Source organism: Neomonachus schauinslandi, chromosome 15 (assembly GCF_002201575.2).
Source record: "Neomonachus schauinslandi chromosome 15, ASM220157v2, whole genome shotgun sequence".
Taxonomy (NCBI): Eukaryota; Metazoa; Chordata; class Mammalia; order Carnivora; family Phocidae; genus Neomonachus; species Neomonachus schauinslandi.
In genome coordinates, this window is record NC_058417.1 from 41,157,930 (window position 1) to 41,177,700 (window position 19,771).

Consider the following 19,771-nt stretch of genomic DNA (forward strand, 5'->3'; position numbering starts at 1 on the left):
CAGATTTGCTTGGGTCCAGTCGGGCTTCTGTATGATTCCATGAGAACTGTGGGAAGTAACGGCCTTGGGGAAGGGGCTGCTAAGACAGAGCAAAACTGGAGAGAACTTTCTGGGAAACTTCAAGGCTCCCAGGGATGCTGAACAGCTTCGTGTTTAAGAGTCATTGCAAGACGTGGAGAGGTTGCCCTGGATAGGGGGGTGGTGGGAGAAGGTGAAGGTGGGGTTGGGTGAGGACTGGGGTGAGGGTAGCTGGGTAGGGGGGCTCAGTCCTCAGTCTTTCTTTCTCCATGGAGAATCTCACTCTGAACTTGGAGAGGCAGCAGAGTCCCCATCCTCAGGGTCCTGCCCATTGGGGGAGATTGGCTGACCCCCTTTCACACGCTTCCACTTCATCCTTCGGTTCTGGAACCACACTTTGACCTGACGGAGGAAGCAAAGGAACCTGGTCATCAAGGGAGGTGCAACTACCTCCCCATATAGATGCTCAAGACAGCAGGTTGCAGTTCCAGGGACCGCAGCTGGAACCTCCGCTTGTCCTGCCCAGCTCCTCCAAAGGCACCAGGAATCGAAACAAAAGGGAGGACACATCAATCTGCCCAGAGACCTCTCTTGTGTCTCCCTGTCTTTGTGTCAGAAATCCTGCCGGTCTGGGGACAGGGTCGAAAAGTCACTTGGCATTTGGCCCCACCCACTTTCACATGCCCCGCCCCTCCCGTGTCAACACCTCCTCCTTCTAGCTTCTGTTACCCAAGGGTCTGGGAGCAGAGGATCACCAGTCTCATCCTTAGGCACGTTCATAAAACACTTGTCAGTTTAGGGCGCCTGGGTGGCTCAGTTAGTTAAGCGACTGCCTTCGGCTCAGGTCACGATCCTGGAGTCCCGGGATCGAGTCCCGCATCGGGCTCCCTGCTCAGCAGGGAGTCTGCTTCTCCCTCTGACCCTCCCCCCTCTCATGCTCTCTCTATCTCATCCTCTCTCTCAAATAAATAAATAAAATCTTAAAAAAAAAAAAAACACTTGTCAGTTTAGATAGCTCTGGTCTGTGTATTTTCTCATCTCAGCTGCAGCATTACCCGCAGGGTGGGGTCATGACCCTGGAGACCCAGAGAGGTCAGGAGACGAGTCCCAGAGGTCACAGGGCTAGGAAGTGGTAGAGGCAGGATCTGAATCTTAGTTTTCTAAACCGAGCACTCTGGCAGAGCCCCTCATCAACTGAAAGCTGCTATCAAATACTATTACTATTATAATACTTTACTCCATGTTAGAACGTGGGTGTGGGTGGAATGCTCTGAGGGAAAACCCCAAACAAAAGGGCTAGGAAGTTTTTTTTAAGAGGTGTCCCAGAACCACCTGGGGAGCCTACTAGAAATACAGACTCCCAGTCCCACTTATTGTTACTGCAAAGTCACTCTCCAGAGTTATGGAAACTGCATTTTTTTTTTTTGAGTTTTAAATTTTAGTTTTGAAGTAATCTCTACACCCAACATGGGGCTTGAACTCATGACCCCAAGATCAAGAGTCGTCTGCTCCACTGACTGAGCCAGCCAGGTGCCCCTTCGAATCTGCATTTTAAACAAGGGCTGAGGTGATTCCAGTGCACACTCAAGTTTGGGAATAACCAGATCAGAGGTTCCAACCCTGGCTGCACGTGAGAACCACCTAGGGGACCTTTGAAAAGATGCTGATGTCTGGACTCTATCCCAGACCAATGAAAACAATCTCTAAAGCCAGACATCGGTGTTAATTAAACTCTCTGCTGGTGATTCAGGTAGAGCCACAGTTGAGAACCACTGGACTGGGCAGAGGGAGAAGAGAAAGGAGAAGGTTCAGGGAGGAGTGGTGGGAAGGTCGGGGGATGAGAGAGCAGAGGAAAGGAGGGATGGCCAGAGGAGGAGGGCCTCCTGGACCGCACCTGCCGCTCGGAGAGGTCCAGGTTCACGGCGATCTCATATCTCCGAAGCCGGGTCAGGTAGTTATGGTGCGCAAACTCGGCCTCGAGCTCCCGCAGCTGCTCCTTGGTGAAGGCTGTCCTCTCCTTGCGAGCCTTGCTGCTGCCCTCGGGCTTCCCTCGGCTCTCCTGGTTGTCTGGGGAGAAAGCATCCCAAACGGGAACATGTGAGCCGCAGAGGTTCCCTTTCTTTTGTCCTTAAGAGTCAGGGCAGCCTTTCCTTGTCTCTCTTGTTTTTATTTTTTATTTTATTTTATATTAAAGATTCTATTTATTTATCTGAGAGAGAGAGAGAGAGAGCTCGCGCATGAGCATGAGCAGAGGGGAGGGGCAGAGGGAGAAGCAGACCCCCAACAAGCAGGGGGCCCGATGCGGAACTCGATCCCAGGACCCTGGGATCATGACATGAGCCGAAGGCAGATGCTCAACCAACTGAACCACCCAGGCACCCCTGTTTCTCTTGTTTTTTAAAGGATATTGAGAAAGAACCCACATTGTCCCTTTATCATTCCTTCTAGTGCTTTAACCCCCTGAGAACTGGGAAGTCTTCTGGCTCCCAACCTCAGGTGCGTCCACCACACCCCCACCCCAAACTTTTTTTTTTTTTTAAGATTTTATTTATTTATTTGAGAGAGAGAGAGAGAGAGCATGAGCGGGGTGAGGGGAGGAGGGAGAAGCAGACTCCCTGCTGAGCAGGGAGCCTGATGCCGGGCTCGATCCCGGGACTCAATCCCGGAACTCCTGGATCGTGACTCCAGCCCAAGGCAGGCGCTTAAGGGCTGAGCCACCCAGGCGCCCCTACCCCAAACTTTTTCTTATCCCCAAAGCACGAGAAGCTGCTCTTGGCTGTTTAATGATTTCTACTATCCAATCTCCACCCTCCACCCCCCGTTTGACATTAGTAATGGCTATAAGTTTGTGGGGCAAAGGTTCTAAAACTGAGGCTCTCTGTCCTCAGAGACATCACCATCACCTGAGAACTGTCAGAAGTGCATATCCTGGGGCCTCATCCCAGACCTACTGAATCAGACACTCTGGGGGTGGGGCCCAGCAATAAGTCTTCACGGTCAAGTTTACAAACCCCTGCTCTAAGACCTCACTTCTCAGAGGGTACCACGGCCACAGCAGCAGGGCCCGGAAGTTGGTCAGACTTGCAGGATCTCGGGCCCTACCCATGACCTGCTGAATCAGAATCACATTTTAGCCAGATCCCCAGGGGAGTTGTGTGCACATGTAAACTGAGAAGTGCTGCCTTAAGCTTCTTTCCCACTTTGATACCGGGAGGGGCCAAGGCTGGAAAGTTCTGGGCTCTGCGTTAGAGACAGCAGGAGCTCCATCATAACGGCTAACGGGTGCGGGGAGCAAACACCTTACATGTATCAGCCACTTAATCCTCCCAGTAACTCAGCCAGGTGAGTTCTTGTATTAGTCCCACACTGTATAGACCAGAAAACTAAACCCAGAGACGTTTAAACAAGTTGTTCAAGTTCATCTAGTTGGTCCAGCCAGTGACTGGCTGAGGCAGAAATCAAACCCAGGCAGTTTGACTCACATGCTGTTCAAGTAAAATCCACGTAGGAAGGGGTTACAAACTGTAGAGTGCTGTACAAAGGACAGGGACTATATGTTACCCCCCCGAGCAAGCTGAGGGGCGGCTCTACCTTCACTTCAGTGGTGGAGCTGGGTGGGGAGGCGGCCCGAAGGAGACCAAAGACACCCACACAATTAACAATGCGGGCCACGTGTTCGGTGAATGGCTACAGGAACCATTTTTCTTGCAGGGCTCTAAAATTTGGAAGTCTTTCATTTCACTGTCCTTTTACAGACCTGGAGGCCCCGTGGCTCAGAGTTAGGTGTTTTATTGAAAGCGGTGTGCCCACCCTGTGCCCCCTTAGGGACCTCATCCGTGCCAGGGTGTGTGCTGGGGGGGAGTCCTTGTTTTGGGGGGAGTCCCTGTTGTCGGGGGCTGGCCCGGGGGTGGGGGCTTTTTGATGGGTTGGTATAGGGCAGGGAAGACCCCCCCACAAAGCAGCCAGCCACACTGCGGAGCGGGTGGGGAGGTGGAGACCCCTCGTCAGCCCCGGTCCAGTCAGGAACCTCAGCCCCCTGGTTCCCTTCTCCGCAGTTCCTTCTCCTGCTTTCCATTCAGTCTCTTGTGTTTCAGTTTCCAGGCCCTCCATCCCCGCCACCCAGCAGCCGGGCGCAGAGCTGGGGTGGCGGCTCGGTGGAGGGCGCATAGTAAAGCGATCGGGGCGCCCCTGTGGGAACCGAGAAGGCAGAGGGGCGCCGTCCCCCCTCCGGGGGCTCCCCAGTGCCCGGCTGCCGGCTGCAGGGGTCGGGGTTGGCCGCCCGCGGGGCGCGCCCGGGGGCAGGAATGGGGCGCGTCCCATGGGCTTGGGGGAAGGCTGGCCTAGACCCCTCCAGCGGGAGCGGGAGCGTGGGCTGGAGGGAAGGACGCGCAGCCCCAGGCCGGGGATCCCCAGGAGTGAGCCGGCCTTGGCTGCCACCGGCCGGGGAAGGAAGGTCAGCCTTCCCAGAGCACATCCCGGCCGGCAGAGACCCGGCTCATTTCCCACCCACTCCTGTCCCAGGGCTCAGGGTGGTTCCCAGCCCTTCCCTTTCACGACTGAGGGGGTGTAAAACCAAGATGACTCGTGTCAGGGTTTGAGGCCTCCATCTCCTCGCTGGGGGCCTTTGAGGAAGTCACTTAACCTCTCTGGGCTTCAGTCGCCTCATCAAGAAATTGGGGACAATAAAGCACCTACCTCCCAGGGTTACTGGGAAGCCTGGACCAGCTCTTGTGTGGGGAAAATGCTTTTAAAACTTTAAAGTGCTTAAACAAAAACATATTCTTCCAATTCTTCCACTCTGAGAGATGCCATCTGAGGGGCTGGGAGAGTACCAGCTGTGGTTTCTTGAAGGCTTCTATGTTCTCAGATCCATTTCGTCCTTCCCACCAAACACCCCTAGGAGAAGGTACTATTATTGTCCCCTTTAGCATCGTCCTGTGGAGTTGTGTGATAATTTAATAGCGCTCTCTTTCTCCCCCCAGGGATGAAACTGCTTTTTCTCACTTGTTACTGTACCTGGTACAGTACTTGCTAAACATTTGCTAGATCCTACTCAGTATACAGAGGAGGAAGCAGCCTCAGAAAGGCCCAGGAACTTGCCTGGTGTGTCCAGCAGTTTGGGGGGGGGCGGGGTGCAGAACTGACATTGGGACCCAGATTCATCTGACTAGAGGTGCAGTGGTCAATGCTGACCTCAGTTTCTCATCTGCATCTGCAGGCTCAGGGCTGGACCTGGAGTCTCCACACCCAGTGCTCCTGGAGGCCCTGTCCTGGGTTGATGCCCTCACCCACACTCCCCTTCTCCCAGGCCTGCTTAGGTGCACACGGGTGCCTATGAAATCCCGGAAAACAGCCCACTCTCTCCAGTCCTGCACGTTAGCCTCCCAAGAGAGATGAGGGGAGGTAGGGAGAGGACCCCTTTGAGCTGATCTTGGACTGGTTACTGGGCCCCTCCCTGCCCACCTCCCCACTCCTCTTACTGTCCCGAGGTGGGCGCTGGGCCTCAGGGTGGGAAAGAAGAGGAAATGGGACAGAGGAGCTGGGGCTGGGAAGTCAATGAACCTGGGGCAACACCCGCGAAGGGGTGGGGGGGGTGGGAGAGGGGCACCCAGAGGACAGCTGCTCCTCATCAGCCTCTCAGGGAAGAGGCCTCTCATCACCGTTAGAAATGACAAGAGGGCCTGAAGTATGGGAGGCTAGCTATGACAATCGAAGTGGAAGTTCTGGTTCTCTTTGTTCTGCAACATTGTCATCAACATAGAAAAAGAAGGATGGAGACAAACCAGGAGCCATTTCAGGCTGGGAGCGGGGTGGGGGTTAGTCTGCCCGCTCACATGCACACTACCCTCAGGATAGTTTGATCCCAGGGGAGTACACCTTCGTTGAGGTGCCTGCCTCCTACTCTGGGCCTCAGTTCCCTCATGGGGAGGGGCACGGGATTGGACTGGTGTCAGAGTCCTTGCCCAGTATGCAGCCCTGACATCCTCTTCTCCTCTCCCTACTCTCTCTTCTTTTTTTTTTAAGATTTTATTTATTTATTTGACAGAGACATAGCGAGAGAGGGAACACAAGCAGGGAGAGTGGGAGAGGGAGAAGCAGGCTCCCCACGGAGCAGGGAGCCCAATGTGGGGCTCGATCCCAGGACCCTGGGATCATGACCTGAGCCAAAGGCAGATGCTTAACAACTGAGCCACCCAGGCGCCCCCCTACTCTCTCTTCTGTTAAGAACCCCTGGCCTTGAATTTGAGGCCCCTCCGGTTGCAAATATTTTTATCTGGGCTCCTAGTTCCTCCCTTCTGTCAGATCTGGAGTCTTGCTGGGTGCTCTGTCCCCAGGCCCTCCCCGGCCTTCCCAAGGTCCTCAGCTCACAGGTCAGGGCTCTGCCAGGGAGTTTCTGTCTCCTGCTGATGTGCAAAGCTCCCCGCCCCGAGCTGAATGGAGATGTGTCTGAGGAGCCCTTGGAGAATCTGGGCCTGAGCAGGCTCCAAGAAAGAGCTCTCTGACCTTGGGCAAGCGTCTCAAGTTCTCTGAACTTCAGTTTCTTCCTTTGCAAAACAAGAACAGCTCCATGCACCATGCTCGGAAGGCTGCCGAGAAGGTAAAATGTCGCGGGTCACGCGTGTTAACCCCGAGCACGGTGGTGCTACTTCTCTGCGTCTCTGCTTGGGTCTGTGTCTGGTCACTGTTATGTCAGCCTTCCAGTGGAGGCGTGGTTCCAGGCACAGTCCCTAGCACGGACCAGAGTCCCATCTCAGGCATCCTGGCCCTGCTTCTCTCTCAGGGGCAGGGGTGCAGAGGGAGGAGGCTGGTGCTCAGCAGGCTGCCTTCCGGGGCTCAGGAGGAGCAGCTCCGTCCTGCCCCAGCCCCTGCGCGGGACCCTCCGAGCCAGAGCCGGCCAGCCGGGCCGTGATGGGGCCGTCGTGCCCAGAGCAACGCAAACAGGATGTATGTGTGATTGCGGTCCGCACCGTGAGCTTTTACACCATCCCAGGTAAATTATTTCACAAAAAGCTGTCAGTTTTGGCAGGCCTTCCTAAAGTTAGCAGACAGCTTTATCGGACTGCAAGGAAGTTCAGACAGACTCTGGGGAGCACGCCTTTTTGGAGGCCTGTATCCCTACTCCCCAATGGTCACAGCGTTTTACACAAATTCCTATCCAAGACCAGATAGAAAGTCACATGCGGTACATTCAAATAACACTTCCGCAGTTGACAATGGATCTCTTTTCCCCAGAGGTAAACGTCTCTGGGGCTTGCATATGTACTACGGAATCATAGAACCGTAGTGCCGGAAGAGGCTTAGAGCTGATCTCTGGGCACCTTTCCATTTTACAGGGGAGCCTAGAGTAGGCGAGAGAGGGCCTCAAGGCAGGGCTGGACCGCAAACCCAGATTTCCGTGACCGGAAGCTATTTTCACACATTAGGCTGCTTCCTGTTGCGTCCCCTTACGTATACTGTAGGGTAGATAAGGTACACATCAGCCCATGGAACAGAGGAGGAAATGAAGACCCAGGGACTAAAAGGCTTGCTGGAATTCCCCGGGACCACTCTGGGGCTGCCCTGGGAGGGGCGTGGCCAGCATGGAGGCTGTGCTCGCCCCAGGGACGTGTCCCTGTGCAGGTCAGGGGCGGGGAGGGGGGGGGAATCCCTGGGGCATAATGTCAGCAGGGGAGACCTTGGCAAACCTTCTGAAAACGGTGTCTGGGGCTTCCTGGGCTGTCACAGTGCTGGCCTTTGACATCCTTGTTAGTTCTGATACTTTCAACTTCAGGAGGAGTCAAAGCCCATCAAAATAGATAGGACCCAGATGGAACCAGCCCGAGACCAGTTGGGTATTTGCATCCAGGACCTCCCTGGCTTCCTTTCTCATTGGGTCCCAGTGAGGCCCACCCACCTCAATGTCTGGGCCCTTTGTGTCTCCGGTAGGTGACCGAAGAGACATGGGGAGGGCTCCCAGCCTCTTTGAGGAGCCCAGCAGCGGGGCTGGGGAATTCGAAGTATGTTTTCTGGGAGAGAAGCAGATTCTTCTGGAATGGAAACGCCTGGTGCTACAGTAGTCTTTGCTGAGGGACCCCTGTGGGGTGGGGGCAGTGAGGCTATGAGGTACAAGGGAGAGTGGAATGGATGGGCGATGAGATAGGGTGTGGGGGACCGTGGAAGAGGGGAGCAGAGAGGTGAAGGCGAAGGGAGGCAGTGGAAATGAGGGTGGGGAGCTGCAGCAAGCCTCTGAGATGGGTTGGGGGGAGGCATGGGCAGGTGTGGACTTTGTTTGTGTTTATACGTTCCAGATGTCGCCCTCAGCTGTGACCAAAGGAAGTGTGGGCTTTAGGACCAGGCCCCACTGCTCACACTGTTCCTCCACCACTGTGTTCAAGGAAAACAGGGAAAACATGAACTAGAAAAGGCTGGGTTGGGGGGCGGGGGAGGAATCCTGGCCAGAGGCCAGGAAGCCCAGCTCAGTGAGCAGAAAGGGCACTGGGGGGAAGGGGTTGCCTCCCGGGGCCTGCAGGGACCTCGAGTCCTGCTGTCAGAAAGAGCTGCTCTGCCTCTGGGCTCATCCCCACCTCCCTGGGCCCAGACACCCTGACTTGCTCAAGCCAGAGAAAAAGTCGAGTAGGGCAGGACTCCTGAGCCCCTAGCCTGGCCAGCGGTAGGCAGGGCCGAGGCTACCTCTCCACTGACCTTCTTAGAGCCCAACGGCTCTTTGGGCCCTTATGTCTTAGGTGCTGGTCAGAATTTTGTTGCTTTGGTGGATACTGATTTTCTGCAGAACTTCCAGACTGATCTGGGTGGGGCCTGAGCGGGCTCGGTCACGGGTTTTGTGCTGATGCCTCTGAGTTCAGACAGTGGCTAAGGGTCTTGATGGGGGCCCCAACCTCTGCCTGACAGGGGGCAGGAGCTCTGACCAGGAGGCAGGAGGCAAGAGGAACGTGGAGTTCCTGTCTCTCCTTCCACACTGGCCACTCTGGCTCCTAAGGCTTCTTCCTCGCTGGGGGTTCTGGGGTTGAGTTGGAACGAGAGAGGCTGCTGCCGCTGTGGCCCCTCAGACCACACCCTGCCCAGCACTGCAGTGACCCTGGACCAGTGAGACGGCAGACAAAGGCCGGCCCAGCTGGTAGCAGGCTTCCGAGGCCCCCTCTGTCCTCGGGTCACTGCTTTGCCAGGCTTTGAGCACAGGCCACCTGGGATGCAGCCAGGATCAGGGAAGATTTTGAAAAGAGGAGGGCTCCTTTGTGGGTTTGGGAACAATGGATTGAGGGGCTACCAAGTGTTGGCTGTGTCTTTACATCTGTGATCCCATCTTATCCCATAGCAACCCTATGGGGTAGATACCGCGATCATTTTTCAGAGAGTAGTACTCTGAGGTGTGGGACTCACCCGAGCTCACGCAGAACGGAAGCTGTGGATGGGGACTCAGTCTGGGTCTGCCCTGTCAGTGCACTTGACATTAGCCCCTGAACCCCGCCCCCCTGCCCCGCCCCCCTTTACGAGGCTGCAGCCCAGCAAGGAGGGTGGGCATGGATAGGAGATCACCCAGCATGGTACTCAGTGTCCCTCTGCTGACCCAAGTGACACGGACGTTGTCCGTGTATTTCATTATCACCTCCTTTCCTTCCTCTGCCAAACAGCCCACTTCTTTAGATACATTCCTAAAAGTGTCTCTCCCTGGGGCGCCTGGGTGGCTCAGTCCGTTAAGCGGCTCCTTTCGGCTCAGGTCATGATCCTGGGGTCCACATCCGGCTCCCTGCTCAGCGGAGAGCCTGTTTCTCCCTCTCCATCGGCCTGTCACTCTGCCTACTTGTGCTCTCTCTCTGTCTCTCTCTCTGTCTCTCTCTGTCAAATAAATAAATAAAATCTTTAAAATAAATAAATAAATAATAAAAGTGTCTCTCCCTATAGGTATAAGATAAGCATGCAGGGATCTATTTGTAGCCAGAAACGATGCTTTGAGTGGGAAAGCTGGAGTGGCCAAAGAGACCTGGGGCCAGGAAAACTCTGAGGTCGCGCACCCCTGTGAGATGTTGCTTTTCACTAAAGGTTTTTGACTGGAGCATTGGTGCCACTGCTAAAACCTTGTCCTTGTCCCTGTGCCTCTCGTTTATGGGCTGAATTGCCTCCCCTGTGAATATGTTGAAGTCCTAACCCCCAGAACCTCAGAATGTGACTGTATCTGGAGATAGTATCGCCCAAGGGATGATTAGGTTAAAATGAAGCGCTGGTTAGGGTGGGCCCTGATCCGATCTGACTGGTGTCTTTATAAGGAGAGGAGATTAGGACACATAGGGAGACACCGGGGATGCCCACACACAGAGGAAAGACCGAGTGAGGACATGCCAAGAAGATGACCGTTTGCCAGCCAAGGAGAGAAGCCTACAGAGAAACTAAAACTGGCTGACATCTTGAGCTTTGACTTCTAGTTTCCAGAATTGTGAGAAAATAAATGTCTGTTGTTTAAGCCGCCCAGTCTATGGTCTTTTGTTTTGGCAACCCGGGTGGGCTAAGACACATGCCCTGCCCACCCCCAGATCCTCATAGCCGGTGCTCACCACTAAGGAGAGGGAGCAAGGCCAGGAGGGGTGCTTGGCAAGGCTGATGCTAGTCCACAGGAGACCTCTCTGCAAATTAGAAAAAGCTGCCCTTTCCTCTAGACCGGAAACATAGCCACGTGTCCCTAGGACAGCTGCGCCCTCCAGCTGCCCAGCCACAGCCGCCCCCCTTAACTGTCCTGCCATGGGGTCCACCTCATTGCTCAGCCACAGCAGCCATGGTGGCCCTGGTACTTAGGAGCTGACCTGAGTACCCCATGGGGAATCATGCAGAGTCAGCCCAGCCTCCATATGTGGCTGTTTATGTGTCTTTCTGACCCCAGCACTAGCCCTGACCCGGGCTGGTTTTATGATCGAAGTCGGGCTCTCTGCACACTGTTTCATGAGTGAGACTATAAAAGTCCTGATGCATTTTACAGAAGGATATCACACATGGTGGAAACCCTCAGGCCAGCCAGTGGAGGCCCTCTCAGAAAGAACGGGAGAAAATGAATGAATGAACACCAGGCTGTAATGGAGACTACCGATCACACAGTGAATGAGCTCCTCCTGGGGTAAATGCTCCAGCAGGCGCGAGGGAGATTACATAGGTGAATCAGATACCATCCTGGCCCTCCAGACACTTCAGTTTTAGGGAGAAAGGCAGTCATATGCTATAACTCTGGATGAAAGGTAAACTCATACTCAATGATGAGAGACTGAAAGCTTTTCCTCTAAGATCAGGAACAAGCAAGGATGCTCATTGTTGCTACTTCTAGTCAACATAATACTGTAGGTCCTAGCCAGAGCAATCAGGTGAAAAAATAAAAAATAAAATAAAGTAAATAAAAGGCATCTAAATTGGAAAGGAAGGAGTAAAATGATCTCTGTTTGCAAATGACATGGTCCTGTATATGGAAACCCCCGAAGATTCCACAAAAATACCTCTCGGAGCTAATGAATGAATTCAGCAAAGTTGCAGTATAGAACATCAACACACAAAGATCAGTGGCGTTTCTATCCATGAACAATGAACAATCTGAAAGGGAAATTACGGAAATAATTTACATTGACAATGGCATCAAAAAGAAAAAAAAAAGCCCACTTAGGAATAAACTTAACTAAGGAGGTAAAAGATGTATACACTAAAAACTCCAAAACATTTTGAAAGAAATGAAAGACGACACAACACAATGGGAAGACATCCTATGTTTCTAGATTAGAAGACTTAATATTGTTAAAATGTCCTTATGACTCAAAGTGATCTACAGATTCAGTGCAATTCCTATCAAAATCCCAATGGCATTTTTTGCAAAAATAGAAAAAATCTCGGAGGACCCTGTGCAGCCAAAACAATCCCGAGAAAGAGAAACAAAGGTGGAGGCCTCACACTTTCTGATTTTAAAACATATTACAAAGCTGCAATAATCACAACAGTATGGCATTGGCATAAAGTCAGACATAGAGAACGATGGAACAGAATACTTATGAAGTAAACCCTCACATATATGGTCAAAGGATCTTCAACAAAGGTGCTAAGGCTACACAGAGGGGAAAGGACAACCTTCAATAAATGATGTGGGGAAAACTGGATATCTACATGCAAATGAATAAAGCTGGACCCTCACCTTACAGCATATAAAAAAATTAACTCAAAATAGTTTAAAGGGAACCAGGGTGGCTCAGTCGGTTAAGCATCAGACTTGATTTTGGCTCAGATCATTATCTCAGGGTCGTGAGATCGAGCCCCGTATTGGGCTCCACGCTGGGCATGGAGTCTGCTTAAGATTCTCTCTCTCCCTCTCCCTCTGCCCCTCCCCCCACCACACACATTCTCTCTCTCTCTAAAAAAATAAATAAACATAAGAGTTCAAAGACTTAAGGGCGCCTGGGTGGCTCAGTTGGTTAAGCGACTGCCTTTGGCTCAGGTCATGATCCTGGAGTCCCGGGATTGAGTCCCACGTTGGGCTCCCTGCTCAGCGAGGAGTCTGCTTCTCCCTCTGACCCTCCCCCCTCTCATGTGCTCTCTCTCATTCTCTCTCTCTCAAATAAATAAATAAAATCTTAAAAAAAAAAAGACTTAAACGTAAGATCTAAAACTATAAAGCTCCTAGAGGAAAACATGGGGGATAATCTTCATGACATTAGGTTTGGCAATGATTTCATGAATATAACACCAGAAGCACAGGCAACAAAAGCAAAAACAGAGAAATGGGACTACATTAAACTTAAAGACATCTATGCAGCAAAGGGACCAACAGCAGAATGCAAAGGCAACCTACAAATATTTGCAACCCATATGCTGATAAGGGATTAATATCCAGAATATATAAAGAACTCCTACAAGTCAACAACAAAAGTCAAACAATTCAACTGAAACATGGGCAAAGGACTTGAATAGACATTTCTCCAAAGAATAGCTACAACTGGCCAGCAAGTGTACGCAAAGATGCTCAACATCTCCAAGCCTTAGGGAAATGCAAATCAAAACCATGATGAGATATCGTCTCATATGAAAAGAGTAGGGGAGTTTCTCAAAAAATTACAAATAGAATTACTGTAGGATCCAGAAATTCCACTTCTGGGTATATATCCAAAAGAATTCAAAAGCAGAATTGTGAAGAGATATTTGTACACCCATGTTCATTGCAGAATTATTCATAATAGCCCACTTGGAAGCAACCCAAGTGTCTGTCCATCAACAGATGAATGGATAAATAAAATGTGGTCTATGCCAACCATGGAATAATATTCATCCTTAAAAAAGGAAAATCTGTTCTCTGCTGCAGCACAGATGAACCTGGAGGATATTATGCTAAGTAAAATAAATCAATCACAGGAAGACAAATATTGCATGATTCCACTTATCTGAAATATCTAAAGTAGTCTAACTTTTTTTAGATCAGTCTTTAATAATACTTGCTATTAAAAGACAAAGTGAGATGGGTTTATCTTTGGCCTAAAGTTACTCCGTGTTCTGTTTAGATTTACTCCTCATCCAATATAATGGTACAGTCCCACATTAGCCCTGCTCTGGCCACCACCCCTGCGAAGCCTGAGGCGGACTGGCAACCTAAAGTAGTCTAATTCTAAGAAACAGAACGTAGATCGCTATTCGTCAGGCCTGGGGGAGTGGGAAAAGGTGAGTTGTCTTCCAATGGATATAGGGTTTCAGTTTTTAAGATGAAAAGGTTCTAGAGATCTGTTGCAGGACAATGTGCATATAGTTAACGCTATTGTACTGTACGCTTAAAAATGATCACGATTTGGGACACCTGGCTGCCTCAGCCAGAGGAGCACATGACTCTTGACCTCGGGGTCATGAGTTCAAGCCCCATGTGGGTGTAGAGATTACTTAAATAAATAAAACTTAAAAAAATTTTTTTTAAATGATCATGATGGTAAATTTTGTGTTATGTATTTTTTTATCATAATTTTTATTTACTCGTTTACTTTTTTCAAAGATTTTATTTCTCAATAATGTCTAAACCCAACGTTGGGCTCAAACTCAAGACCCTGAGATCAAGAGTCACACACGACACTGACTGAGCCAGTGAGGCGCCCCTGATCATCATTTTTAAAGAGGAGATTTCAAATACAAGATGTCCCATGGTAAGAAATCTCAGAAGAGGGTGCCTGGGTGGCTCAGTTGGTTAAGCGACTGCCTTCGGCTCAGGTCATGATACGGGAGTCCCTGGATCGAGTCCCGCATCGGGCTCCCTGCTCGGCAGGGAGTCTGCTTCTCCCTCTGACCCTCCCCCCTCTCATGTGCTCTCTCTCATTCTCTCTCTCTCAAATAAATAAATAAAATCTTAAAAAAAAAAAAAAGAAATCTCAGAAGAACTCCTTTATGAAGTTACGAGCTATCTATTTAGAAAATCAGCACAGGTTCTAGTGGATACTAAAACTTGCAACTTTTTCAACGGCTTCCACCGAAGTGATGCTACGGACAAGAGGAGCCATACATTTAAAAAAAGAGAGGAAAGATTCTTGGAGAGGGTGGCTTTTGAGCTGGATGTTAAAATAAGGACTTCCATAGGCAGAGGAGTGGGGGAAGGAAAGGAAGGGAAAGTACCTCGGCGAATGGGGTTGGGGGGAGAAAAAAGCGGGGTGTGTTTGTGGGGCAAGTGAACCGGTGTAGCTTGCAGCAGGGAAGGTAGAGGTGGGAAGCCTGGGTGGAGGGCAGGGGGGCGCTATGGGCAGAGAGCAGGTGGGAGAAAGGGGCCGATCTGGGGAGGGTTTATAAACCTCAGGAGACGGACAGAGCGAGTCTGAGGAAGGCAGAGGGAGCACGTGAGAGCACCAGCGAGCAGGGCTGAGCCCAAGCACGGGGGGCTCTCCCTGGCGGGCGATTGGATTCACCTACAGCCAGGCGGATCACTCGCGACCTTCCCTTGAACCCCGCCAGGAAATCACCGCGAAATCCCTCATTCCCATAAATTAAAGACGACCACGGTAGCCAGACAGATGGACAGATCGGGGGCAAGCAACAGTGGCCTCGCAGCTGTCCCTGCCAGCAGGGCTCTTTGACACCCATGGGCCAGGGGCTGAGAGTGTTTGCGGTGAGATAACATCACACTGGTCTCCTAAATCAGTTCTGTGCTGTGAACCAACAGAAGGTCTCTGAGTGGGAGCCCCTGCTTTCCTCATCATTTACTTGAGCAAATCAGCTCCACTTCCAGTGGGAATGACAGGGGAGGAGCTGGGGCTGGCGGAAGGAGAGGGGAGAATAGAGAACATTCCTCTTGAGAAGAACTTTCAGTAACTTTCTGTTGCTGGAGCCTCCTCGGCCAGCCAGTAAGGGACCCTTTCGCCAAGTACACCTCACCCCCCAACCTCTCCAGCAGGTCTCTTGGTTCCAAGCTCCTAACTGATGACAACTGGATTTGAGGACCAACAATAATTGCAAGGAGTTCCCAGGTCTTATACCCCAGATTCAGGAATTTCTGAGTCAGCGTAATTTAAATATTCAACTCCATGGACCACCTCCCCCACCATGTTCTGAAGTCTGGTTCTGGAAATACGGGCCTAATAACACTCACAGCTGCCATTTATTGAACCCACGTGCTGATCTCACGGATCACTGCCTTTAACCTTCACAGTGACTGTAGGGAAGGTACTTTGGTTCCGATCCCATTTTACAGCTGGGAAAATGGAGGCTCCAAGAAATTAAGACGTTTTCCAAAGTCCCACAGCCCAAGGTTGTGGTGCCGACACGCCAACCTGCCCGCCTGCCCATGAAGAACTATGGAAAACACATTTCTGATGGATGGCTGGTTAAGCTTCAGAGACAGCTTAGCACGGGCCGGGGTGAGGCATGTGAGGCGCCCACGTTGGGCGCAAGATGCAAGTGGTGCCGAACCCCTCAGTCATCAAGAGGAATAATATTTTTAATGCAATGTTTTAAGAAATCACAGTTGATGCAAAAAGTCCAAGATGAACAAAACATCAAAAGTTTAAATAGAGACTCCACGCGGTGGCTCGGAATTGGTGGAGTGGGATGGGGGTTCTTTGTGGGTTTGTCTCTTGGATTCCAGATTCCTAGAGTTGGTTGGGGGCCTTGCTCCTCTGCTTTTCCCTTCCTTCAGGCTCTTACGAAGCTAATCTTTCCTGCCTCCTCCCCCTCCAGTTCAATTCCAAAGGAAGGCTCAGGCAACTAGCTGGGACAGAAAGATTCTCATGCGGAACAGAGAGCGGGTCTGGAACCCCAGAGAATGAATGAAACTCAGCCTGCTGTGCCCTGCCTGACTGCTGCTGTTGCCGCTGCTCCTGGGGGGACACAGGGGGGGATCCCAGGGCTGCTCCTGGATAAGAACTACCCGCCCCTCCCCCGCCCCGAAGAGTTGCAGGACATTCAGTGGAGGGAGTCCACGTGCTCTTGGGACGGCCAGCTGCTTGGCACGTAGGCTCGCTCCCTAATGCAGTGCCACAGGCCACCGACCCAAAGGAAAGAAGGCACATGTGGGGCTTGCTGGACCGCAGAATGCTTGCGCCTAAGCCCAGCCCTTTGCCTGTGCCTTCCAGTGCCTCAGCTCCCAGGTCCCCGGAAAGTGGCTGGATGTGGCCCAGGGAGGTGCGGGCAGAGATGGAGGAGCTACAGGGGCAGGCGGCCCCGGCAGGGAGAGCTCTTCAGCCAGGCGCAGAGCCAAGTCGCTGAGAGCCCCTCGGCGAGGAGAAGCAGAAAGTGCCCCATCTCAGCACATCTCCAGCCGGGGCTAGGAAGAGTTGAGGATTTAACCAGCCGGGGACTTAAAGGGCCCTCCTATTAGGCTGTGGCCATCCATGTGAGCACGGGGAGGGGCTTCTTTAAGCGTGGAGAGCAAATATTTCAAAATGAGGATTATGCTTGAAATCTGCTGAAGGGTGTGGGATTTGGGGTCTGAGGTCCAGGGTTTGAGCTTGATCCTGGGGTTACCAAGTGTCCTGATTGGCCCTGGGGCCGAGGGGTTTCCTGGGACACTGGACTTTCAACGCTAAACCCAGAAAAGTCCTGGGCCAATCCAGATGAGGGGGGCGCTCTCTGTACCCCATTCTGGCAGGGTCCTCCTCAAACTCTCTGTCTCTCCTTTTCCACACGTACAGCACAGAGATACTGGTAAGACCCGCTGTGCTTACTTCACACACTGGTGGGACCCCAAAGAGCTAACGTGTGTTTCCTGCAGCACCTTGAACCCCTCTCTGGTCATAGCACATCCACTGCCAGACAAGCATCTGCAGGCCTCTCCTCCCTCTCAGTCTGAGCCCTCTGGGGGTGAGACCTCCATATTCATCTCTGCACCCCCCCCCAGGCCTTGGCCAGTGCTCCGCAAAGAGAAGATGCTCGGGAAAGTTGTGCTACATGGAAAGTGCTCTGCAAAATCAAAGCACAGAGTGTTCTCGTTGGTTGGTTGACACTCTCGTTTTCTGCCCGCCCCTGGTTAGCCCTGGGAAAAAAGTCCTCTATGGGTTCAGGAGGACACGGGCGGCAAGGTGGGGACAGGGAACCAGACAGAAGGTGAATGGGCAGCACGAGAAGCCAGGAGGGCCCCATGGAGAGATGAGGAAACCAGTCCCCACCACAGGGAGGAGATGGACAGGAGCTGGGATCTTAATAAGCAGGCCACTCCATCTTCTGGCCTCTGGGTCTCCTTGGCTGCCTGCTTCCCTGACTTTCCCAAGGCTGGTGATCCCTCAGGAGGACCCCTGGGTGGGGGGGAGGGAATGCCTTCCCTGGGGTCGCCCAGACCTTAGTACCCTGAGCTGCCCTCTTGGCTCAGACATGGGCAGAATGATAGACACCTTGGGGGCCAAATCTCTGCAATCCATCTCCTCCTCGCCCCTTGCCCCTCCGCATCCCAGCCCTCTGCTTCTCTGCCTCTAGGATCCTAGAGACAGAGGGTCCTGGCTCTGCTTGATGCCCCGGGGTCCCAGCCTCCGTCCTAGCCCTCCAAGTTCCCATCTCAGCTGACTCCCCCGGTGAGCAAACCCTTTGGCTCCGGGACCATTTGGAGCCTGCTGGGGCTCGGTGGGGAGAAGCATGACCCGGAGGCAGCCCCGATTCAAGAAAGCCCCTCTCTAGCCCTTGCCAGCCCGCACCGAGCCTCCATCCCATGTACCCTCCCAATCTCTGTGGATCTTATTTCATTCCCTTGCGGGCATAACCTTCTTGGGGTCCAGGAGTGCTGGGGGCACAGATACAGCCCCCATGACCAGAGAATCCTAGAACTCTGAGTAGAAGAAACCCCAAAGGCAACTCCTGCCTTTGGGTAGATTAGATAATATTGTTTGCAATTCATGGTCAGCTCGACTCAGAGAGGGCAAGTGACCTAGCAAAGGAACGCTCAGCTGCTCCTCGGTCACATACCTGGACTCTCCTTTTTCCGTCTGGTTGACTTCTTCTCTGTCTCATGAGCAGTGCTCCCGAGGACCTCGTAATCCTCACCTGGGCCTCCCGTGGTGTCCACCAGGCCCGGGCTGCTGGCCCCCATCTCCCCAGAGCCCCGAGCTGGGCCCGGGTTGAGCCTGCGCTGGGCCTCGGAGACGGGGAAGTTCCAGTCGGGGGGCTGTGGGAAAGCGGGGTGCTGCTCAGTGAAGAGGCGCTCCTCCCGGGGAAGGCTGTGTGGGGTGGCTGCCAGGCAGGAGGCCGAGAAGTCGGGGTACGCTGCCGCTGCTGTCGCCGGGAAGTCTGGTTTCTGGTGGAAGGAGAACGGTGTTGGCGGGTAGTGGGGCAGCCCTGAGCCCCCAGTGCCTTCAGCGTGGGGATTTCGAAGGCAGCCCCAGCCCGGGGCCGGGGGGTGAGGGCTCCTCATGCAGCTGCTGGCCACCGGATCCATCTGCCGTCTACTGCTGCTCGCGCCTCAGTCTTTTCAAAGTTTGGATTCTTACACTTTGTTTATATTCAGATTTTTTTAAATGCAAAAAAAAAAAAAAGGTAAATAAATAAATAAATAAGAGGGGGAAATGTTCAGCAGAAAATTCACCCCAGGAACCAAAACAAAAACCAAAACTAAAGTCTCCTTCAAATACGCACACGTGTGGCCAGCTGCACGGATGTACGTGCACACACCTATGTCAGACTTCACTCCTGGCTTCCTGCCTGTCCCCCCGCCCCCGACACACCAGCCTGCCTATTGGGGTCCCCTGGACGTGTATTTGTCGCCGATGACACTAGACATTTTCACTGTCGCCGCCCAGACGCGCCAGCTGACGAGAGCTTGTGTTGGAGCCCGCGGTGAATGCCTGCAGAGGGCTGGCCCGGGGCTGTGAGACACACTTTTAAATCCTGCGGTGGGGAGAGAGTGACAAATTTCTGAAGTGAAACGTGAGAGAGGAGAGGGAGGGGTTAACCAGCACACACACGGTCCCCTCCAACCAAAACCCGAGCAGGCAACTATTAATCATCAGAAACCTTATATGCACATCTAATGGGATTTGCAGATGGAGACTTTTAAAGAAACATGGTCTGTATTTCTTTTTTTTTTAATTTTAAGGAGAGAGAGCAGTGCACGCACACCACTTCTTTAATGTGCCTCCTGTACGCTATGAAGTTATTTTATTGCACTGTTAACAAAATTCCCCAAGTCTTGGATTTGGAAAAAGCCTTAAGTCAGATCCAGGATCCGTCAAGTGCCAAATTCCAGGGAGTGAAGCGGGGAATAAGTGCAAGAGACAAGTTTGCTGATTGCATTTGATTTAAAGGCCCTTCTACTGCTGCTTGCAAAGAGGAAGGTGGATTAAAAGAAATCTTT

At 52.3% G+C, this 19,771-nt stretch overlaps 1 protein-coding gene across 2 annotated transcripts; it reads right to left on the reverse strand.

Annotated features, from left to right (window-relative positions):
• Positions 1-226: 226 nt before the first annotated feature.
• Positions 227-18,875, reverse strand: MEOX1 (mesenchyme homeobox 1). Of its 2 annotated transcripts, XM_021681650.1 has the most exons (3): positions 18,388-18,875; positions 1,913-2,085; positions 227-420 (listed from the first exon to the last, which is right to left on the reverse strand). In XM_021681650.1, exons 1-3 carry the CDS (start codon positions 18,854-18,856, stop codon positions 298-300), a joined length of 765 nt encoding a protein of 254 aa, XP_021537325.1. In that variant the 5' UTR covers positions 18,857-18,875; the 3' UTR covers positions 227-297. The 2 variants fall into 2 exon arrangements, with proteins under 2 accessions (XP_021537325.1, XP_021537326.1); XM_021681651.1 differs by lacking the exon at positions 1,913-2,085 and having other exon boundaries at positions 271-420.
• Between the last annotated feature and the right edge of the window lie 896 nt (positions 18,876-19,771).